The following is a 24,720-nucleotide window of genomic DNA, read 5'->3' on the forward strand; positions in this document are numbered from 1 at the left end:
CAATGACGGTACAAAAATAAGTTCGTCATTCCTATACAAGATTAGTTTTGTTTGCCCCGTATCTGTCCGTAAGCAGTTAACTTCCTAAGTTACGGTCTTCAGAGGGCAGCATACTGTAGGGAGGTCATGTGTCCAGACAATCATATGTTTATATTGCTGGGATATCTGCCTCCCAAATAAAAAACACAAATTACTGGAAAATATTTAAAAAGTTAAATTAGTAGAGGTGAATCAAAGCAAATGATGCCTAAAGGAAAGAATAATGGAATTAAATCATCCAATTACTGATATTTGTCTCAACAACTTTAAAATGTTTCTGAAGACTGGAAAGAAACCGTATGGAATGTGATGTGCCCATAACGGACATGATGATGTCATATCACTGCCATATTTAGGCATATCACTACCATATTTAAGCATATCACTACCATTTGGGCACATAAAACTTTTTTTTGTCAAACTATAGTTTGATAGTGTAGACAGAGCTTTACTTACCAAAGTTAGAGAATGGATCAGCAGCTGAAGGGGGTGGTTGTGGGCTTTGTCTCCTTGCTGAGTTCATATTTGAGGGTTGATGTGAACTAGTAGGTGCTGTCCTAGGACCATTCACATCCCACCCTTCCATCAGATTAGGTCCACTATTGCTTTGCTAAAAGAAGACAATGTGTTAGTAAACAGTGGTATGTAATGCTAAGTGAAAAATAAAATTTACTTTCACTTAGAAATGTATTATACTCTTTGATAAAGATTCTGCTTATATCTTTAATCAATAGAAAAACATACAATACAGGTTTTAAAAGTTGTATAAATCTAAAATATTGGTAACAGGGATTCCCCTCTAGAATAGTTTGCAGTATTATATAACTGGGTACACGGTAGTTATGTAAGTAACCAGAGTTGTTTGTTTTATTCGTTTGCCAAAAACATTTTAATACAAAGTAAGACAAATAATTGAAAGATATAAATATATAACTAGTAATACAGTGTGTGGTAGGTCACCAAAATAAGATTGCAAAGTTTAAGTCATGGCTACCACTTAAAAAATAAAGGAAAAAAAAGTTAAAGATATGTTTTTTTAGATAGATATTTTGCCATGCAAATACCTTTTTCCTCTTTTCCTATGAGAGTATTACGCAAACTTGTCTTTTTATAAGTTATAGTTAATCATAGTAAATGATGGAAAAAATGAAAATAAGTTAACATACCTTTTTAATAATTGCAGGCTTATCCTGAAATCCAGAAAAATCTGTAAATAGGTCATTACTGCTATGTGCTTGGCGCGTCAAAGTAGTACCATTACTCTGTGACCCAAATGGATCAAACATCATGTCATCAGTAACTGTCTTTTGTTCTACATTAATCGCTGGTGGGTGTGGAGAAGGAGCTCTTGCAGGGACGCTCGCTGCAAAGGGATCAAAGAGGTCACTAGCAGGTGGCTGAGTGTGTGTCTCTTTTACGTGAGCTTGTGCCGTGTGTTGTGGAGTGTTTGATTGCGATGACGTCGTTTGTTGTTGACTTAAGCCTGCAAATCCACCTCCAAGAAGATCAGCCTCTTGCGCTTGCCCCATTCCAGGATTGGCAAGTAGATCACCCTCTTGCGCTTGCCCTGATCCCATACCAGGATTTGCAAGCAGATCAAAATTACTAGCCTCTGGTGGACCGGTATCAAAAAGATTCACATCATTTAATTGTTCTTGACTGTCAGTTGTTGTACTCTGTGACTTAGACCCACCCATGTTAAGAAGATCAACGATCTCTGGGGACTGCGACTGACTGGAATGTGTTGGAGAAAAGCTAGCTTCGAAAAAATTAGCATCATTTGTTTTTGCTTGCATATTTTCCTTAGAGAAATCAGCCTCAAATAACACACCATTCTTTGACGGTTCGGAATCGATGGTATGATGCACTTTAGCCCGCTCAAGGTGGAAAGAACCGAAGTCATCTCCATCATCGTCTGACTCCTCTAATAATTGTTCTCTTTGCTCTGGGTCTGGTTCATGTTTATTGTCTACCTCCTGCCATGATAGTGTTGTAAAGAATTGTGAATTAGATGATTGTTCATCGTTTACTTTATTTTCTTCCTTCGGTGCAACCATATTCTCTGTTCGTTCTGCTGCCTTTTTCTGCTTTCGTTGCGGCGTGGATTTCTCCTTCCTATCTAAATGTTCTGTCCAAAAAAAATGAGAGTTCTAATATTGAAAATGATTGTTAAAGATGTATTGCCCTTAACTTGAAGAAGTTAGTCACTGCCATAACATAAATGATTTAACATATATTAACTTTTTTTTTTTACTATTTTTGCTTTAAACAGTTTTTAGGTAAATAATTTTGTTTTTAATTCAATTTTCGGTCAAAGTAAATTACTATTATGTAACATTCAAATGTTTACAAACTATTTTTTCTGGGCGAAAATATATCTTTATGGATTTGTTTTGGAATACAAGGATTGTAAATAGCTTAATATTTGATAATTATATTCCATAATTACTTACTAAATTGGCTAAAAGTTTGTTTTTGTTCCTCTGGTCCACTAAAGCAATACTTTGGATTGATGCGCTGGGTGTCAAAGTTCACCCAGGGCAGTGTTTGATCTACAGCTTCATCGTTGTTTGTTACCTCCACATGAACGGAGGCTTGGAAGTTATCACCAAACTTATCCGGTTGTTCAATGCAGTCTAGATCATACCTGAAAGATAAAATGTTAACAATATTTGTGAAAATTATATAATAAAGATTAAATCAATCCAAGTCTACACAAAGATAAATATTGACATTACAGAATCTAAAATTAGTACTGTATATACATTTTTTATACCCCTTTCATTCAATCTTTTATTTCGGTCCATAGAAAGTAAAATCTTGAATAATTTATTATTGTTTTCATACACGTATATACGCGAACCCAAAGAAATCTTGGAAAACAAGAAGCATAGTTGCGCACTATTTGATTACTCTGATTGGTCACTTTAATACACACGTGCGCAGTAACAACTCGGGACATCACAGAACAAAAAAAAGGCCTGTCATTTGTGTGTTTTTCTTCCAAGATTTCCCAGAGATCCCTTGTGAAACATCCCGAGATTTTCCACAAAATTGTCTTCACAATATGCAAACCTGGTTATAACTTGTTATTTTTTTTGCAGGTGTGAAAAGGGTGTAAGTTAAACTTGTTTTTTTTTCTACAGTATTTAATTTTGACTTTGTAATTTAAATGATGTTAAATAAGTTCATGTAATCAGACCTCTACATTTTACTAAAATTTTTAAAAATATGTTTGATATAAACTTACCTATCAAAGCTAATTTCTCTTTCGTTTGGCTTGATGAACCCAGTGTGGAACTGGAATTGACACATCTTCAGAGCCGTTACCTAAAAACACAATAACAATCAGAATAATTTTATATAAAAGTATGTAGAAAAATAATTAGAACATCATCAATTTGTCCAATTGAATTGGTTAAATTGAATGTCCAATTATAAAGATTTTTTGCGGATTTATTTTCTGTTATTTGTTGATTTTAAATATTGTATCTTGGTCTGTTTAAATAACATTATAATATATTATATTTTTAATATTTTATATATTATTCATCAATATTTACTATTTACAAGTACAATTTACGTATCGACAATAAATTTCAGCATCTTGATGTACCTCCTTTTAGACTGAAAATTTCCGAATATTTTATTTCTGTTTCAGGACCGCGAATCTGGAATGATCTTGATGACAAACTAAAGCATTTTAAATCTCTTAATACTTTTCGTAAAAATTTTTAAAAATATCTTATTTCTTTATACTAATTTTAATATTATTATGATTGTAGTACACTGAAAGTATCTATTTTTATTTCATCGTTTTTATTTATTATTTTATGTAGTAAATTGTATTAGTTTAAATGTATGTGTATTGTTTCTGGGGTCTTTCTCGAGACAAGAAACTTGATTTCTTCTACAGAAGACCCCAAATGATGGCTTATTACTAGTTTTCATTTATGTACACATCTATATATTATACTGTATAATGCCATTGTTGAACAAATAAATGTTTTTTGAACTTGAACTTGAACTATATTTATTTTAATGTTATTTCCATGTTATCATTGGAAGAATAAAATTGAATATTGAGATTGATAATAAAAATATGATTTAAATGTTGTCTAAATTGCTGTCTACACTATAAACTAGTTTGACAAAAAAGTGTGATGTGCCTAAATATGGTAGTGATCATGTCCATATATGGAGACATCACATTTTTTTGTCACATAAAGTTTGATAGTGTACACAGAGCTTTACTTACTTTGCCCTGCATCTTGCCTCCAAACGTTGATCTAGCATGGTACACTACTATCATAATATCACCAGCAACCTCTAACTTAATAGGGATTTCCACCTGACAGTCACTCACCCGGAAACCCTGCATTTTCTCATATTCCTGCGATGTTGTCAGAATCCTATCTTCACCGTGAAATACTTCTATAAATGGACGGCATCCGGTCCTGAAATGGATAATACACTATTAAAGTAATTCTCCATTAAGTGTCGGATTGGTTCTTGGCGACACATTTCTTGTGTTTGTTTAGTATGCACTCCACAAAGAGGTAAAGTCATATGTTGATATATTCAGCTAAGTAAATTAGATTACTGTATTGTACTTTAGTAGTATAGTATTCACTCAATACTGTGCCACACTCATATTTAAATGCATGAGACAAAACAATAGCTTAGTTATTATCCAATAAAATTTGGCACCACCCAAGGTTCACATACTCTATACCATCAATATAGGCCCCTCCCCATGTTTTAAATATTACTTTATTATTTGTAATTACAAAGAGTATAAACAATGTGCTACCCTCTCACATTTGAATGCATAGGACAAAACAATATTATCTTAGCCAATCAAAATTGACCCCACCCTAGGTTCACATACTGTATGGCAATCAATATAAGCCCCTCCCATGCTTTAAATATTACTTTATCATTTGAAATACAAAGAACTAGACAATGATGACACCCACATGACCTTTGAGATGTACATAGATTTATACAATGATTAGTTGTCTATCATAGATATGGGCAAGAAACATTCATTATTATTTTATTATTTGATTTAATAGTGTGTAGGGGGCAGTTCACTTGAATCTACCTATTTTCCAACACTTTCCAAAAGTTGCTTTTTATATTGAAATTTAATATTATTGTATTTATTTTAATAGTGTATTAGAAAATGAAGTTGAAAATTGGAAGTATAGTTAGCCTACCTTTGTTTGTTATATAGAGGTACAGGGGTCAAGACCACCTTCTTTAATCGTACTGTATGAGGGTTTGGCATCACTGGTTCGTCCGCTAACATAGAACATACATATTCCATGTACCTACAAAAAAAGAAACAATTCTTATCTAGATATTCATACACGTTTATGAGGTACTAAATTATCATTTTATTTCTAGAGCTTGGTTCACACTAGAAATGCAACACAAGGACATATTGCAAGCGAGTTGAGCAATCAGAAGCGGCAGTTCAAATAATCTATCACTTGTGATTGGTCAAATCATGTATGTTGCGCATACATCTTACTTTGCGTCGTAGTGAGGACTTTGCTTAAGAGTATTGTATACCTTTTTTGTGATGGTGTTACCGCTGGTGGACCTCTCTTAACTTGGAACATGTACAGACTAGCATCAATAGAACGAAACATCCGACAAAATGCAAAGAATGATGCAATGACAGTCGCTGAGCTGGCTTTGCCATCCTATAAACAAAGAGCCATGTTATATAGATAATTAATCTATGTTAGCTAAGTCTAACCATCAAGTTAGTCATTGATGAAAGTAAGTCATTCATGGCTTTCTCTGTAAGTTATAACACGAGATGCCTTTAAGGCCCATTTATACGATCAATGATATATAGATAAGCATGCATTTTTCTTACATAAAACAAAAGAAATTAGAAAGGTTTTCCTTCTTCTTTGATAAAACTAATATTTTTTTTAACTCAATCAAATGACGTCATGATTAATAAAATCGTATTGTCATGATATTAGTGCTGTTATCAATCATGACGTCATTTGATTGGACATGTGAAAATATAATTTTCATCAAAGGAAGCCTAGGTGGGATCCTATAGACATAGGATGAAAACTTGCTAGATTTCTTTGTTTTATGTATGAAAAATGCATATTTATCTATATATAGTTATTGCCCTAGTGTAAATTGGCCCTTATCCTTTATTTTTATATTGAACATAAAGTTTATATTTAAGATTGTAAATAGCATGGAATTTGACCCTTGACCTTTGATTATTATATTATAAGGTAATATGTAAATTATTTCTAGTCATTCTCCGTAAACGGGAAAATGGCAACTTTATCGTCCTCAAAAAGTTAAGACGACAAAATTTCACGCTAATCTCCACCCACTTTATTAAAGCACATGCATAAATTATTTATGAACACTGTCCTGTGGCTTCCCATCTTGTTTCGTAAAGTCCCTAATACCTATAGGACTTTATTGACTGACATACCTGACAATGAATAGTACATATGTTGCTAGGATCTTTCTGAAGCCAAAGGTACATATTCCTACAAATAGTGTACAACAGAGCTAAAGTTGGTGCTCTCTTCACTGGCCAACCACAGTCAGTAACCTGTAATCAAATTTGAAATGTTGTTTGCATGGTGAATAAACACTAGTAAAGTCAGGTTTCAGGTTTTCTAAATGTAAAGTATTAATGTTTCATTAACAACTATCTTGGAAACACATGATGTTATTTACATTTTATTCTACTTTTATAACTTATTTAGTTTATTATAAAAGATTAACAGATAAATCAGTGTATCTCTGCATTTATTAAATTTAATCTAAATAATAATAAATACACATTAATATCAAACCTTATTATTTAACTTGACTGCATTATATTTCCTCTGTGTTAAATTAAACACCATATATTTCCCAGGATGCCTTGAATCTAAGTACCCTCTAACATCATCAATATGGTTCTTGTACGTTGACTCTAAACCTTCTGCAGGATATGACATCACAATGATGCGAGATGTCAAGTACGATATGTCCATATCACCTTTGGCATAACTAACAAAAACACAATAATATAATATGATAAACTTACTTCTTAGTTTATTTCATATACCTCCAAAAGCAAGTAAATCGCCAATTTGTCAACTGCATGATGGATTGGCTAAATTATGCTTATAAATTCTCATTTGCAGCTTAGGGAGTGGAGTAGAAACAGTCATGAGTTACTTAACTCTGGCACTAGGTCAGGATTGAACCCTGGCACTAGGTCAGGATTGAACCCTGGACCTTGGAATTGGAAGGAAAGCATGTTAAACACCAAGTTACAGCTTCTCCACTATGTATATTTATATGTAAATACACAAAATTATTAGTAAAGACATCCTCCCCTGGCAATTGTTTGCAAAGTATTAAATATTATATTAACAGAGAGAGTGGTCATTTTTAAATTATAAATAAATAAATTTAACTAGAAGAATTGAGAAAGTAGTAGAAATAGTATGAGTATTAACAACTTGTTTGACAAAAAAATGTGATGTGCACATACATGTATATGGGCATGATGATGTAATATCACTTCTATATTTAAGCATTTAACTACCATATTTGGGCACATCATACTTTTTTTGTCAAACAAGTTGTGTAGAGTAGACAGAGCTTTAGACTATGCATAAAGCAATGTAATGGTCAATACTATAAAACAAAATAACAAACAATATAAAAACATAATGCAACCAATTAAGTAAGTCAACTATGTCAAATATAAAGGTATAAACTTAAAATACTTTATCCACATTAATAGTGGCAGACAAATATTTACCTGGCTACAGTGTTCACCATCTTTGACGACGTATCCTTTAAATTACTAAATAACTTTCCAGCTCCTCCCTTCATTATTCCCAGGAACTTTCCACTATCTTGCTCACTAGCTGGAGGAGGGGATTGGGCTTCAGGTTCCCGTTTATATTGACTTCCAGATGAGATAGCATCGTCACTGAGGTCAACCGGCGTCTTTAAGACAACATTCCGTGCTGCTCCTACTTCTTGTATCCTAGCAACAACATCGCTGATGTTAGGACGCTTTCTAGGGTCAACTTGCAGCATCCCACCTGTTAGTTAAACCATAGTGTATTACTTAACTCAACTAATATCTGACAGACATCTACTGGTCACTCAGTGTTTGGTTTTCGTAATGCATTTAAACAAATTATTTTTGGTCTTGTCAAGTTTTCAGGGAGTTTTGTTTTTGAAAGGTCACATTTGAAACCAGTAGCCAAGATTTCAGGTCTTAAGAACTACTCTATACAGTAGAACCAATTAAAGGACACCTTCTGGATTCAACAAAGTGTCCCTTTATAGAGGTTTTTCTAAACTCAATGTTCCTCATGTTCACCGATCATCTGGTGAACATTCATTTTCAAAGCTAGACCCAGACCTTTGGAATAACCTTTCAAGCACAATTCGTGACTCATCTTCAATTATAATTTTCAAAAAACTCTTGAAAACCCATCTTTTCCCGAAATAATTATGTTCACCAGATGATCGGTCATTGTAAAGGCGCTATATCAATTGAAATGTTAAATGTTAAATGTTTTTCCTAAATAGGGGTGGGCCATAGTGTTTTACATATATTTGGTCCCCCTTCATTTCTCTAGAATGTTCTAATGTACCATTTTAAATTTAATATCAGTGACTTACGTAGCAAATCATGTAAAACACAGAAATCACTATCTTCTTCAGGTAATGTAAAATTAGCATTGATAATACGAAGTTTAGCCGAGTCTTCAAATGGGTGTTGGCCATAACACAGCAAGTATAGTATACAACCAAGAGCCTGTAACAGCAATAGATAATGTCAAGAATTCAGCATTATACCATGTCACTCTTCCCCAGAGAGGTGTTATAAGCCAAAGGCTAGAGGGCATACTCCAGACTGAAAAGTGATTCCAACAGGAGGGGGAACCAACTAGATGGCGGCCGTAAATGTATTAAAAAAAATTTCATTCAGCATTCATAAAAATGAGCATTTGCAGAATTACCGCACAGACTCAACAACTTTGTAGTCTAGTAACAGAATAAATAAATAAATGGCACACTATTGAAAGATTGCAGGTGAGTAGGGTACAGTATTCTCACAAATAACTATACATGGTTAATTGCATAATACAATATGTTACCCATATATCCATTGCTTCATTAATTGGATAATTATTGTATGTGTCCAGCATTTCAGGAGGTCTGTACATTGGTGTGGTGAATTGCTGAAGCTGAAGAAACAAATATATCATTGAAACAATAAGTGATTAGGAATTCTGATAAAAGGCTACAAGTGGACAGTGTGGGACTCCATGGTCAAGTGGACAGTGTGGGACTCATAAAAGGCATAAAAAGGCAAGCTGTTTCAAAACATCTTGGGTGAGAACAATATCAGACAATATTGGCCTCACAAATCAAATTAAAGTGATTCAAGACATTTTATTGGTCAACTAAAATCAAAATTCATTTTTCTTGGCATAATTAAGACAATAAAACTACAAGAAAAATACATAAAAACGCTATAGGCAAATGTTAAAGTACTGTTAAAACGATTAAAAATGATTAAAATTCAAAACAAAAATTACAGTGGAGTTGCAGTTTGGTGGTTATAATGCTTGCCTACCAATGCTAGGGTGCTGAGTTCAAATCCAATCTGTCACCAAGGTTTTTTATGACAACTTCTATCTTACAGTAATCTTTATGATAGTGAGATTAAAGGATATGGTCATACATTCATACAAGGTCCCTTTAAGAGCAATGTTAAATCTGAAACAATTTATTTTACTTTGCAACATAGAGGGGTGGTATAGATATAAATGGTGATTCTTTTAATCAAAATGACTTACCTCATCTTCAAGTAAACTTCTCTTTAATGAGCTCCACGATTCATCAGGTTGATACGTCTTTACTGTAGCACTTCCAAAATCACAAAGTTTAATAATTCCTTTACTACTTATCAATAGATTTTCCACCTAAAATATGAACACAACAATAATTAAATAATATTGATAAATTAGTTTTGTTATGGATTCCTAAAAACAGTGCTACGAAATATACCTGCCACAGGGTTTTATATTCTTTGTATATCAAATGTACAAACGCTATACATAATCATATCAAGTACAGCTCATCATGTTCAAGTTTTAACTGAGTATGTCGATATATACGACCTATAACCTACTGTGCTTATTCATTTTCAATCATTGTGCTTAATATACGAGGACAATTTGATGTGCTTCTTCGCTTAATTCTTTGACACAGAATTCTATGTCCGCGCCATATTTACAAGGTCAATCGGGACAAAAATTTCCATCTAGGCCCTAGCACGGTGATGTGAAATTTACATCATCGTGCTAGCCTTCGCGCTTATGGACATTTTTGTCCCGATCGAAGTCGCTTATATGCATAGGTCATGGTAAATCGAAGACTCTCTAATAAATAGTTAACATACCTTGAGATCCCTATGTACAATTGGTGGTTTCTGTTTATGCATGTGTTGTACGCTTCGACACGTTTGGTAAAACACTCGTAATACTTGTTCACATGATAAAGCCGAGATCCTATCGTTAAGTGCTTTTACAACTTCTCCTCCTGAAAAAAAAAAGAACGTAAAGTTGCTAATTTGTTTTATATGCAACATGAAATTATTTATGGGGATATGATTAACTGTGTATTCAGTAACTTCAAACTGCACTATGGGTGTGACTTCAAAACATTATTATAATATTAGCTCCCAGAAATAGTTTACAATAGACCACCTCAACAAACCCACAAAATGAATAGCACATAATACTAATAGTTGAACTCTGCTTTCCAATATTTGTCTCCATAAATTATACAAAATATAACATTTCCTAGACACTGAATTACATAGTTACAGCCTCTTACCTGTACATAGCTCCATCAATAGGAGATACTCTGCTTTGCCTGTGTCTGATTCCTCTTTATTAATGGCCGCTGCCTGCATAAATTGCACAATATTTGGATGCCCAGAAAGTTTTTTCTGACAAACTTTGTCAAGGAATATACAAACAAATGCAATGATGGCAACATTCAATGTTCTTAATTCTTAATAGTATAATTATGTTCTAATTTAAAGTAATTAGTTGTTATTATCATATGGTTATTTTAATTTATCAATATATCATATCTCTTTTGTGATTAAAATCCATTTATCTGGAGAAGGGTGAAGAGGACAAGAGGGGGGTCATAATAACTACTAGATTCAACCCTCCCAATACCAGACAATTTTGGCCTAGCCTAATAATATGTCTGGTTTTCCAGAAAACCTGGTATCTGAAATGTGTTTTTAATGGTAAAAATGAATTTGGGACCTTTTGGACCTCAAGAAAAGTTTAGTTTTCGGATGGATTCATTTACAGGGATTCCGGTATTGGGAGAGTTGTATTTCAACATATGCTTCATTCTCGTATTTCAGTATTTTGAACTTATATTAGTTCCAATTTGTTAATGACATACAAAAATGAAAATATTAATAAACTATCTTTTTTAATTATATTGATAAAAGTAGTTGTTTATTTTAGTATAGTAAATTAATTCATCAAAACCAATCATACAAAAGGTACTGTATGACAAAGTGTAAACTCCATTAATCCCAAACTAAAAATGTCAAAATCAAATGGTCTGAGCCATCACAATCAGTGAGTCTCCTCAAGCACAGTGAAATGAGTGCAGGTTGGGCTATAGACACAATATTGTGATTCAACAACAGTAATGCATAGTCTTTCATTAACAGTTTCAATCAATGTGAGACCTAGGTAAACCAATACATGCTATTGATCTAGAACAATAAACACCGCTTAATGATTTCCACTACATTGGATTTACAACAACTAACCTATTTATAGTGGTTGAAAACAACAACAAAATAGCCTATGCCTAACCCGATTATTATATGACAAAATTAGTAGTATAGTGAGTATTAAATGACAACCCTAGATCCTATAAATAATTTGTAATTGTTAACCACTTTCTCTATGACTATTTTCATGATGATGTACCATATTAATTACTGAGTTGCAATAATTTTCTAACAAAATTATTATCCTCGAAAAACTAGGGAAAAAACATATATTGCTTGTAATCTTTTTCTTGTATTTGTTAGTGAAAATGATTTTGAAAAATAAATAAATGAATCCTATATTGTTATATAATGGTAGCATATCAAGCAAAGGATTCCAGGTTCGAATCTCAATTGGGGCTGATTTTTCTAATTTTCATCATCTTCACCATTTAAACATTTACCACTGTTGATATTAATGTTTAAAACAAATAAAGCCAAGACCCTTGGGTTATTTATTTATTAAATATTTTAACCGATGACCCTTGTACTGTACTATGTAATCACTATTATCCAATTCTTAACACAAAATGTGTAATGTATTTACAATTTATTTAACAGTTTGTTACTGGCAAATACAATTGTTTGCGTTTATAATTGTTCACCATTTTATGAGTACTGTTTACACAGTACATCTAGTAAGAATCTGTTACACTTACGCAACATGTGTTGTTTATTTAGTAAGTATCTGTACAGTTTGATATGGAAATGGAAATGTTGCAGCGTCTGTTATTTGGTCATTCCACCATAAAGGTAACAACAAATTTGTACCTTTTTTATGGGGTGGGGGTAGAGGTGGAGGGAAGTGGATGATCTCTACCAAATGAATCTATTATGAAATAAAAATATGAGGACCAAATAGTAAAGTTTTACTATTGGTTTGTCAATTAAACTATTGTAGACTATTAGGAGGTGATATCTAGTAGATTAAGGTACAAAATAATGCACATTTTAATTGTATGACGCATTATACGACACCCGAGAGAGGTGCTTCACGTGTGCGTCATTTACAAACAAATTACGATGCAGGGGTGCGTAAAACAACCAGAATGGTATGTCACCTCAATTAACAACGATGCGTCAATGTCCGTCACTCTACCACAAAATAACAGTCATGGTGCGTCTTTGTTCTCTAAAAGGTCTGTTACTAATTTTAAAAGGGGTGCGTCATTGTCAGGTAAAGGTAAGTCAATTTTTTTTAGGTGTTGGGTGCATCATTATCATGGTATATGTACATAAGGTATGACAAACATCAGACAACCGACACACCTCTCCCGGTGGTCATATAGTGTGTTATACAATTGACAGGAGCATAACCTCAAATACATTTTTGTGCAATTTAAAGATTTATCCAAATGGTATAAAATGTAATTTTGTATATAAATAACCTATTTTTTAATTGTTTATTTTATTGATTTAACAAAGGATACTAGTACAGTAATTTCATGTAATATTGCTTTGCTTTTATCTTCATCATTCGCCAACAATCTCTGAAGAAACAAACACAAGTTAATCGAAACTACAATTACAATATTTTTGTGAAAATATCTTAAAGGTAGTGTAAGTAAAAACAGAGAAGATTTCACTCTTCCTTGGTAAGTGTCATCTATTGTTTTGACAGTCTTCTGCACAGGACACCTGTTATTTCCTATAGACAAGCATGACTTAAAGGGGGGTTCCGGGTTTAAAATGAATAGTAAAAAATGTAAAATATATTTGTTTGTCTCTTGAACGGTAAAAGTTTCAATTTATATAAGCGCCCAGTGAAGCAGAACGAAGGCTGTGAAATCAGGCCAGATTACAAGTGCAGCTACGGCAAAATCACACTGTGGTTACAAAATAGGAAATTCGTGAAATGGTCCATCTTCCGACGACTCGTTATCAAAAACCATATCAATTACTTTTGTAAAATTATACTTATCTGATGTAATTTTAGTCGGTCTTCCCATTTATAAAGTCAATTTTTTATGAAAATTCATCAAAACAGTGAAAAATTAGATATGTTTGCACTTTACGTTTGCCGATTTTCGCACCGACTTAGGGAAAAATCAAAATCAATGAAGCGTAACGTATACTGTACATTCCTGCTGAGGATCGAGCGAGACGAAAATACACGTGCTCTCTCTGCTGCTGCCCATGCCTGGCATCGTCACGTGATAAGCAGATACAACAATACCAAACTGGTCGGGTCGAGTATACCCCGTCTATAATCACAACATGAACGATGTACAGTATTTGATTGAAGGTCGACTAGACCTACCGGATTGGTATAGATAATATATCTCGAATGAGAGAGTTGGAATATTTGTGTAGTGCAGCCTATAGTAAAAGGCCTGGTTGTATCAATTCACATAGGGTCTACTACACTAGCTAGCTCAATTTTTAACTGGGCCGGATCGGCTAGGTCTCCTTCCTACTACCTGGTCTACTTGCTTGATGCATGAGTATCCGCTTTTTTGGAGAGTAAACTAAGCCTATTTTATTTTAGGCCTACTTAGACGATCGGGACACCATACGTGTGGACGGCGATCGGACCTTGTTTTGCTTCAATATTTACAGCCGATTTTGTAGAACGTTTTAGGTTTAGATTGTTTAGGAGTTTGGTTGATAGGATGGGTTTTGTTATTTATGGGCCAATCGTCTAGTAGTAGGCTAGCTAGGCCCATGGGCCCCATTGTTTTAACGTAGCCATCATGGCATGGAATCCCTAGTCAGAATGGCTCTCGCCCATATTATTATTAGGCTAGGCCTAGAGTAGTATTGTACGTGAAGCCGATAATACGATCTGTACTATAGAGGTATAAAAATAGTATAATTTATGACTCCGTATCTGTACTAAATTTTGTATTTCATTAAATGTCAAATAAAGATATGCTACTACTGTTATTATTACACTTTAGGCCTAGCTTAGAAAATCTACAAAAAATGTATTTCACAATGATCGGGTGGTCGTCGTTTGACAGGGGAGAGAGATGTAAATTAGTTGACAAACACAACGTACATGACGTCGCGAGTTTGGAATCCACTGGTGACGTGATTTTGTGAATATCTCATGAATATTAATGAGCTTCCCTAAGCTGCTGAAAAACAGACTTTCCATGAATTTACCCTAAAATGTATATGAAATTTAATTTTTTTAATTTCTCGTTATTACTTCTTCATTCTGACATGTCTATATTGTTATAATATTTTTTATTTAATAAATAAACGATATTTAAAACCAATTTTAAACCCAGAATCCCCCTTTAATAAATCATCATTTGGAGAAATGTTTACCTTCAGAGCATAATCTTTTCCAGTTGCAATATCTTGGGCAACAAACACAAAAGCAAATCCACCTTTAAAAACAAATAAATAATAACTTTATTTTATTATTTATAATCCAATTTAATTGATTTTCTTTAGGTTCTAGGCAAGGCTTAAATTGAAGATAAAAAAAAACCATCCTAACTAATGCATATTTATAAAATTTAAACAGTGGGTATTTACTGATGGTAACAAAAACAAAGTTGTGTGCTCTGTATAGCTAGGCTTGGCTTGGCATACAGATACATTTATTAGAAAGTCTGCCATCGCGGAAGTTATTGATTCCCTACCTTCTGCAATAACCCGTTTCACACGGAGTTTCGTATCTCCCAACTCAACCGTTTGGCCTACAAAATCATTTCCGCCACCACCTTGTCCTCCACTTAGATATCCAAAAGCTGACTTAAATAATCCAGACATCTTCTTTTATTAAACTATTTAAAGTGAATGTTGAATTCGAATTAATTAGTGTTGAAAACTGTTGTTACATATTGATAGTCCAGCCTATTCAGCTAGCCTAGCCTCGGCAATGGAGCGGAGTGGGAGGTGGGCAGCTGACAAATTCGCCCGGCTAGCCCCTCCGCCGCCACGACGACACAGGCCTTAGATTGTTAGGCTTAGCGTGCTAGATATATAGAGGGCGACATAATGTTTTTTAAGGTTTTCACGCGCCACACACAGAGAGAGCAGCTCAGCAGCAGAGAGCAAACTTGGAGAAAAAAAATATAAATATATATTAAATTTTCTCCTCCAGGCACATACCCCGCATATCTCATTATAGGATTATTTTAACCTCAGATTAAATTTATTTGATACCGAGGAAGTAATACAAGGAAAGAGTGAAATTAAATTTTAAAAGAAATTGTAATTCACTTTTCCCTTTCAACTGAATAAATAAATTTACTTACCAACCGGGGCATGGCGGAATTTTTGTCCCGATTAACGCATCCAAATTGCAAAATAAGAAAGGAAAAGGAACACAAAATCAACCGAGGCACATCGAGGATTTCATTTCAGCGACTACAATAGCATAACATTTTTTGTTTGTTTTTGATTTTTTTTGCTGGCGCGTTGTGTTTTTGGAAATGAAATAATTTAAAAAAAGCAATCCGACAGACAGACCACAAAATATGATTCTTTTATTTGTCTTTAAAAACACATTTTGAATCTCTGTATTGTGTTTCTCGTTTAATAAAGAAGGAAATTAATAAAATAAATAAAGTTCAATCAGAATTTCTTCTGAATCATAAGGTTGGGTAACTATTTCCGGTTTCAGAAGTTTTCCGTTTTGGATCGTCATCGAATTACATTATCGGACCTAAGTTATAAAAAAGAAAACACTAAAAAACAAACAAAAATAACTCAATAATAGGACTTACAATGCATCATAAAAATGCTTTATTTCAAAATGTGTATGCTTTCAATTAAGCCTATAAGACTGATTTGGTATTATATGAGCGCACTATGTTTTTTGTTTTACTCTAGAATATATTTCATATACCCCCAAAATGTTAATTAACTCTAAATACATGCTATAATTTCTCAATCATCATACAGTAATTGTATATCTTTAGTGAATATGATTATTTCATTGATTTTTTTATTTATTTGGTGGAAAAAAGGAAAAAACAGGGCCAATTCAATTCATTGTTTTTAACAATAAGACTAGAGGCGAGGTCCTAATTGCTACTACAAACAATTACAAAACACTACAATACAAAAATAATACTGTTATTCCTAACGCTTGTTATTTTAAAACAGTGTCATTGGATGGTTAAAAAGATGAAATAAAAATGTTCAGACTTTTAATAAAACATAAAATATTTACTACAAATTCATTGGAAAACACGGTGTTCTTCATTCCTCGTACTCGAAATATGTGATTTGTGTTTCTGTACTGTCTCATTTTATAATTCTACTTTTACTTAATATATATTAACCTAAATACCGGCCAATATTCAATTGAAAATAGTGTCATTATCCAGTACTAATATCAACCGTCAACTTTTATTTTAATATAATCATAACATATTATGGCAAACATCAGATTCCAACATTTTTATTTATTTGATGTAGTCTTTAATATGAAAACAAATGCATACAATCATAAATTAAAACATTTGTTGGTATTTTGCTTAGAATCCTCTTTATTTATCAGAATTTATAAACAAAATCATAAGGTTGGACAACTATTGAATTGGTCCTTTGTTAAATCTAAGAAACCGAAGCCAACGATTTAAGCATTAATATTTAAAACTGTATATCTAATACTATTATTATTAGTTGTAAATTAAGAAATCGTGCTAAAATAATGTTTGATACACCGAGACTTAAGATCATAAACACTGCTGTACAAAAACCGGGCATATACAATTTGTATTGAAACAAGGCCATATAGATGGCTGCAATCGCGTGCTCTAGTTAGTGTTTACTGACCGACCGACCAACCGACCCACCGACCGACCGACCAACCGACAGACATAGAGTTGCACGCGACTAAAAATGAACATTCAAAACGTGTAACCTTCATGTGATCGTAGATAATATGAATAATCAAATTTAAAATGTTATTTTTTCCAAAATCACATGAATGCTTAATTAATGATTTCAATGTAAGAACTATTTGGATCATCAACACATTGCTCAGACTTTGCTGGAACGACAATGTCATGGTACAATGGTACAGAAGCACCAGAGTCTACCGGAGGAACGACAGTATCATGGTACAATGTACTCTGGTCAGTTGATGGAACAGCAGCACCGTGCTTCTGCGAACTTAGCTGGTACAACTCATTCTGGTGTGTATCTTGGTTAATGGATTTACCGTTAGAATCAGAATCTACAAAGATAAATATTAATCATCTATAAATTACCACCAGTAGGCCTACACTTACCTGTACAATTTTTGGAACTATCTAAACAAACCGAGTGTTGCATATTCGACTACTGTTGTGCGGTTGGTGTACACATTACTGTGTTTTCGCAACTTTATACTGTCACTCGATTCTCGGTACTGTATCTACATTTGTCCAGTATCATAGGAATAGACCTATTTATTTATAACCATATTTGACATGGATCACATTTACATTATATAATGTTCTTACAAATGGTCCATGGTAAGATAATAATTTATAAATCTAGCAAAACAATTAAAGGTTAAACCTTTCAAAAATATAAGCGCGCCGCCAGCTAGTTTTTTGTTTGTCTTTGTTATTATTAGGCTTATTTATTATTGAATAACATTTGCGATTTATATAAATAATTTCAATATTAAATAAATAGGCATCACAATTATTAACACAATTATTAATCATATCATACCATATGAGAATCAGGTGATAAAATGATGACACTATAATCGTAACTTTACGTACCTTGCTTTCTTCCTGATGTTTTCAACTTGTTTCGTAGAAAGATTAAGAAACACATAACTACAACAGTAATTATAACAGTAGACAACACAATTATGATATCAACCACTAAACCATGACATGTGTTAAGTTCATACCAGGGAGTTGTTTCAAGTAAATTGTTTGGTGTATTCGTAACTGAATTCGCGTTGCTAACAGTGGCATTAACATTCTTTGTTAGATACAATCGTGGTGTTGTTAGATCCAATCGTGACGTTGTTAGACCCAATCGTGACGTTTTCTGGTGCTGGTCTGTGCTGGTTACTTCTTGGCATATTTCAGGAGTTGAATCTATAATATTAAGTTAAGATGATAAGTTAATCATTCTTCTTGCTTGGTCGGGCAAGTAAATATCTAAAGTAAAGTAATAATCTGACAATATTAGGAAATTGATAATAATCATGTTCCTTTAATGAGTATATGCGAAAATCTATCTATGGTTTCATGCAACGTATGTTGAATAGTTGTATTATCCGTGATGCTTGTGTTTGCAAACATTTTATGCTCCATAACTCAAAAATTTATTGTAGGTGGAGAAGTATCCTATTTAAGCTTAGAGTTTGCGGATTTTCTTTTTTTCTTTTTCTGTTTGTACTTTTGTTGATATGGATGAAATTTTTCCAAAATAAAAGAAATGTAATTGTATTGAATTACTAAAGTTGGTCAAGTCATTGATGATATTCTCAAATACTCAATATTCTCAAATCTCAATTAATGAGTGATATTTTCAGTTTCTGTTTGCTAATAGACATAACATCTTTTTTGTCTATATTATTTTCGTTGACGTAATATTATAATCCATTTGTACATACTTGTTAACTATAATAATAGATACGTAGCTATTTTCAGTTGGTTATAGAAATGATGTATCTGGGTATGTCCCTATGACCTGATGATGGGCTATGCCCGAAACGTGTTAATACATTATTTAGGTTATAGTTTTAACTTGTTTGATTTTGATTTTTTTATACTATCTACCCTGCTATATGCAGCTCTTTGATTTATATGTCCCTAGTAATATTGTCAAAACGTTGTCATACTCACCAGTAGATTCACAGACAATGGTGTTTATTTCATCAGTTGCTGAACAGTTTATGTTTTCACTATAATTCGGATAAAAAGTTCCATCATACACATCGATTATTACGCATCCCTTGTTGAGATTTTTCTGGGGTAGTTCTGATTCTACATGGACATTAAACTTACTACGAGACAGGACTCTAAGAACATATAAAACGCTATCTGTTAATTGATCGTATTCCTCAACGCTATTCATGACAGTGATATTCCCGCCAATCATTTCACATTCCCGTTGAGCATCAATACACGATCTTTGTTGATTGCTCACTTTTATAAATTTATAGCAGTTGGATTCATTGTACACGGGTCTACCTGCAAGCAGACAAACACAATTACACTGACAATTTAGGCCTATCGAAATAACATTTGGAAGACATACAATACTGAGCACCAAAATGCAAATTGCACGTTAACAATTATTTTAACCGCTATGTATTAATTTTTTGCGTGAACATTTTTCTAAACTTATCTAATATTCTAAGACATTTCAATCCGCATTTAACCATTTCGGGATTAGGCCTACCGTATGTTAGGTTAACGGATTTGATTCGTTTTAACGGTGGGTTACGCATTTAACACGAATTTGGCGTGTGTATTCTTGTAAAGTATTATCATCACGAGATATAACATGATCATATTTGTTTAGTAACTTTCTTTTTTAGTATTATTGTATTGTTTCCTTTTCATGTATTTGTGTTTGTAAGTTAAATTATTCTTCATAATTGTTTTCTTTTAGCAATTAAAGTTTATGATTTAATTTATATATTAAAAACCAATGTGGAACAATAGTTTACAATGATTAATAATGATAATAAAGCTATGATGACTGTACAAACATAGCACCTGCATCATGCGTATCTCCATCTGGGTCTTTGTATTTCCATCCTCCATTTTCAGGATATATCAGGTAGCAATTCGGACCTGAACAATCAAAACCACTATAAAACACAAATAGATCAATTAAAATGATGAGTGGGATAGATTTAATATACTTCGCGAATGGACAGTTGTTTCGTATACTTTTGCAAATGCAAACACATACTAGGTCTACATAAAATTGCTTTGTATCTGTCTAACGTATTATTAGACGTAGGCCTTACCTACTTACTTTGTTACTTGACAAAATAGAATTTTGCCAAGTATAGTACCGGTACTTTCTTTGTATGTTAGTACGATAGCGCCCATGGGCTTCTTTTCGAGGTTTATGGTGTGACTTTGCCAAGTACTTGTGTTTTCAAATGTTTAATAATTACATTCATATGATCTTAATATCTTTACCTATGTTTTGTTTTCAGGACAATTTCAGCTTCGTAATATATTCTTGAAGTTATGATTAAAGTTTTTGTTTCCATTTAGTTTAGGCCTATTCGTCCAGACACGTTGACCTTTATATTATATAACATGTAAAATTATATTACACAAACCGTACTAATGGTCCGATAGGCAGAAATCATCGATTTTATTTATGTTTGAGAATAATATACATTTTAGTCATGGAAGACGTGTTCTACAAATTGTAGGCCTACGATTTACATACATAATACTATCTGTTGGCCTATAACCAAAGATGTGCCCCTGAGAACTACAATAATAGTCAAATTGTTTGTGTGGTGGGCAAAAATATAATACGAAGCAAAGCATATAGCACTAAGCATTTTGCTCCGGCCTACTTACGGAGGACATGTTGCACCACTCCATATTATTAGCATGCATATTACTGATAAACATTGCAGCCATTGTGAGCTATGCATGTTGCTGTTCCCACAACTGTTGTTATTGATAGAATAACACGGAAATTACTACTGTTATTATCATAGCACAAACTGAAAGTATTGACATTTCCTGCGTAAGACAATACAGATTTAAACGGATACATAGATGGCGTAAAGGCCCATTTACACTAGGGCGATAACGATCGACGATAAAATGATATATATGCCTTTTCATACCTAAAACAAAAGAATGTTAAAAAGTTTTCCGCCTACAACTACAGGATTATCATCTATGCTGCTTTTGATGAAAATAATATTTTCACACGTCCAATCAAATATCGAGACAACAACGAATTATTGCTTTATTGATCATGACGTCATTTGATTGGATTTTTAGAAATATTATTTTTATAAAATGCAGCATAAATTATTATCCTATCGTTCTAGAAGGAAAACTGTTTTCCTTTGTTTTATGCAAGAAAAATGTATGTTTATCTATTTATCGTAATACCCGATAGGCCCTGCTTTGATTAAATAGAGCATTTCAGACTATATTTTACGTACACAAAATGTTTACACAACATTTGTACATAAAACTGATTGTTAAACTAAAATAATTGATAATAATCATGTATTTTACTACCATTCTTCATTTTTACATTAATCAACATCTCGTATCTATAATTGTAAATGAAAACAAATATGGTTAATACTGAATTCAAGCATCTTATTATGTAAATATACCTGTATTTTAACTACTTTAAACACTTACTTTAATTGTCACAAATGTACATATATCCTGCATAAAATATTATTATTCATAACTGAGAATTTAAATGAACGTGAGATAAACTCACACAAGACAAAAAAAATTAATAAATAATTATTTCTTCTTATTAAATAGAATATCAATTTTAAAAAGCATCATTTAATGAAGAGAGAACAATAATTAAAACTTCTAAACTTCAAAAAGTCGAGCGGAGTTTTTTTTAGGAAATATTTCTTGTTTAAATGTTACCGTAGTCGAGGTTATTCAGAGCGTCATCTCTACGGAGCGCCATTTATGCCTTTATTTACATCCGAAATAGAAATAGTACTACGGTAACTGCTCAAGTGGATCACATTTGGCACCAGTGGAGCACAGTGATATAGAATAGAAATAAATCACTGCATTTAAATATATTTTCATATATTATTACACTGTGCTCAAGTGGACCAAATTTGGCACCTGTGGAGCAGTGATATAAAATAGAAATAAGTCACTGCATTTTAAAATCTTTTCGTATGTTAATACACTGTGCATGCTCAAGTGGACCCAATTTGGCGCCAGTGGAGTACAGTGATATAAAATACAAATAAAGTCACTGAATTTTAATATCTTTTTGTATGTTAATACACTGTGCTTAATTGAACCCAATTTGCCGGGGAGCACAGTGGTATATAGAAATAAAGTCACTAAATTTTAATAAATTTAAGAAACAACAATATCCTTTGTATTTCCTTTATCATGGTTTGGCCTACATCAGTAGATTAAGTTTATCTTATAATAGTTTAGTCCAGGCCCATCCCCATATCGACATTTTTAATTCCAATCTTTATCTGTTTCGTCGTAATTTAAGTGTTTCTGAGTTGTAATTGTCTTTGTATCTGTAACCAAGCTGTAAGTGGTGGATTTGTTTCTGCTGTTGTTTCTGGTTTAAAAAACTAGAGACTTAATATTTAATTTCATATTTCAATGAATAGGTGCACTTTCCGGAGACAAGCTCTATTCTCCTGGTGAGTCTTATATAGTTTGTTTGTGCCGTTTTTTTCGGGCGGGAACCGATGCAGCTCTATTTTTCAAAATTGTCTTTGCTCTGTACTGAAGATTCTTATATAATATGTTGTTTAAAACAATAATAGATGTCATTTCCGGGGACCTTTGCAGCTCTATTTTAAACAGTTTGGTATGCCGTGCGTTGTTATGCAAATGAGTTTGTACAGGTGTATTATGGGGAAGATGGTATGTTAGTCATTCGCGGTAAACACGCCACACTGTTAAATTTGATGTCGTTAATCTTTACATTAGAAGATTTTTCATTCAAATCATGTAAATAAAACATTTTCCGGGCAGGAACCTAGCAGCTCTTCTCTTTTAGTTTGCAAAAGTAATCTCGAAAAGAACTCCATGTGGAAAAGAAGCCCACTCAAGAGTACTAAAAATGAAGGAGCACATGGGCTTCTTTTCGAGGTTTTATGGCAGTCTATTTAATGGAAAATAATGCTATGCAACTTTGTTTTTGATTTAAAAAAAGGTCCACTTGTTTAGGCCTGACATTTACAACTCTCAAAATATCTCTCTTTCAAAATCAAAGAAAAACAATATTTATTTTCAATTCCAAAAAAAAAAAAAAAAAATATTCGCAGAGGTTCGAACCCAATCTACTAGAGCTGAGAGCACCCAAACCTGAACATTGCCCGTTCGGCCACAAAGTAGTACATGACTTAACAGCTAATAATAGTCTATTTATACGTGTATTACGTAATTCATCATTACGTCATAAATATCCTATTAACCGTGTTAAAATCCAAATCACCAGTTAGCTCAGTCGCCTGAGCGTCGTGTTGACAACACGTATGTCGTGGGTTCGACTCCCACGCTGGTCGGTGGAATAGAGTTAAAGGTATGCGACCAACTGTGTTTGGGGTTCACAGAATTATACGTCCACCACACATCATGAGGCGACAACATCAATGCATCTGGTGATGTGCTGGAAACGACCCCAAAAGGCTGTGGCAGGGCCTTAGTGCTGAGGCAGGGAGAGCACATTCAACATCTTTTTTTTTTCAACCTGTATTCGATCTCGTAAATTTTATGTTTGCCGCCCTCAATTTTAAAAGAAATTGAATTTACTATTTTCATCGCAGGTGTACGAAACGGTTTGGTATGCCGTGCGTTGTTATGCAATGGTTGTGCAGGTGTAGTGGGAAAGATGCAATTGTTGTCATTCGCGGTCAACACGCCACACTGTTAAATTTTGATTTTGTTGATAAATGTTGCTACATTGGTAGCGAAATGTCCGATTCATGCAAGATATTGTATTGTAATATGTTATGAATACACGTTTATGGTATAGTTAGTGTGTATGGCCGCACCGTCCAGAATAAACATGTTTTAAACAGATAGTTTGTCTCCGATGGTTTTTGTATGGGGTTAATGGAGAGTTTATAATTTATATCACTGTGCTCCACTGGTGCCAAATTAGGTCCACTTGAGCACAGTGTATTAACATACGAA

At 33.2% G+C, this 24,720-nt stretch overlaps 2 protein-coding genes and 1 non-coding gene across 5 annotated transcripts in view; all 3 read right to left on the reverse strand.

Annotated features, from left to right (window-relative positions):
- The window catches only part of LOC140052628 (cyclin-G-associated kinase-like), a 21,149-nt gene extending 5,327 nt beyond the window's left edge, over positions 1-15,822 (reverse strand). Inside the window, exons 1-18 of one of the 2 annotated variants that reach the window (XM_072098288.1) lie at positions 15,529-15,822; positions 15,209-15,270; positions 13,363-13,422; positions 10,960-11,074; positions 10,523-10,662; positions 9,918-10,043; positions 9,213-9,302; positions 8,734-8,869; positions 7,856-8,144; positions 6,894-7,092; positions 6,524-6,646; positions 5,620-5,753; positions 5,262-5,375; positions 4,298-4,496; positions 3,290-3,369; positions 2,493-2,686; positions 1,206-2,167; positions 496-649 (exon numbers count right to left, since the gene is read on the reverse strand). In XM_072098288.1, coding sequence (XP_071954389.1) covers positions 496-649; positions 1,206-2,167; positions 2,493-2,686; positions 3,290-3,369; positions 4,298-4,496; positions 5,262-5,375; positions 5,620-5,753; positions 6,524-6,646; positions 6,894-7,092; positions 7,856-8,144; positions 8,734-8,869; positions 9,213-9,302; positions 9,918-10,043; positions 10,523-10,662; positions 10,960-11,074; positions 13,363-13,422; positions 15,209-15,270; positions 15,529-15,658 — 3,307 coding nt within the window. In that variant the 5' untranslated portion in view covers positions 15,659-15,822. Of the gene's footprint in view, positions 1-491; positions 650-1,205; positions 2,168-2,492; positions 2,687-3,289; positions 3,370-4,297; positions 4,497-5,261; positions 5,376-5,619; positions 5,754-6,523; positions 6,647-6,893; positions 7,093-7,855; positions 8,145-8,733; positions 8,870-9,212; positions 9,303-9,917; positions 10,044-10,522; positions 10,663-10,959; positions 11,075-13,362; positions 13,423-15,208; positions 15,271-15,528 lie in introns of both variants that reach the window. The other variant, XM_072098289.1, reaches the window with a different exon arrangement.
- Positions 46-175, reverse strand: LOC140053118 (small Cajal body-specific RNA 8). Its single transcript, XR_011845981.1, has one exon. It is a non-coding gene; the product is annotated as a small Cajal body-specific RNA 8 (non-coding RNA).
- Positions 15,823-16,413: 591 nt separating the features above from the next.
- Positions 16,414-21,504, reverse strand: LOC140051741 (uncharacterized). 2 transcript variants are annotated; one of them, XM_072097037.1, is made up of 5 exons: positions 21,406-21,504; positions 20,526-20,669; positions 19,696-20,043; positions 18,616-18,942; positions 16,414-18,077 (listed from the first exon to the last, which is right to left on the reverse strand). In XM_072097037.1, exons 2-5 carry the CDS (start codon positions 20,620-20,622, stop codon positions 17,833-17,835), a joined length of 1,017 nt encoding a protein of 338 aa, XP_071953138.1. In that variant the 5' UTR covers positions 20,623-20,669; positions 21,406-21,504; the 3' UTR covers positions 16,414-17,832. The 2 variants fall into 2 exon arrangements, with proteins under 2 accessions (XP_071953138.1, XP_071953137.1); XM_072097036.1 differs by having other exon boundaries at positions 20,575-20,669; positions 21,406-21,498.
- Between the last annotated feature and the right edge of the window lie 3,216 nt (positions 21,505-24,720).

This window comes from Antedon mediterranea, chromosome 6 (genome assembly GCF_964355755.1).
Source record: "Antedon mediterranea chromosome 6, ecAntMedi1.1, whole genome shotgun sequence".
NCBI classification, from domain to species: Eukaryota; Metazoa; Echinodermata; class Crinoidea; order Comatulida; family Antedonidae; genus Antedon; species Antedon mediterranea.

Excerpts from the sequence above, each read along its gene's own strand:
- LOC140051741 (XM_072097036.1), bottom strand. The coding sequence starts at position 21,482 with ATGCATAGCTCACAATGGCTGCAATGTTTATCAGTAATATGCATGCTA. Across the intron at positions 20,044-20,574 it reads TGGAGATACGCATGATGCAG|GTAGACCCGTGTACAATGAA; the intron begins GTGCTATGTTTG and ends GTCTGCTTGCAG. Across the intron at positions 18,943-19,695 it reads CATTGTCTGTGAATCTACTG|ATTCAACTCCTGAAATATGC; the intron begins GTGAGTATGACA and ends TTAATATTATAG.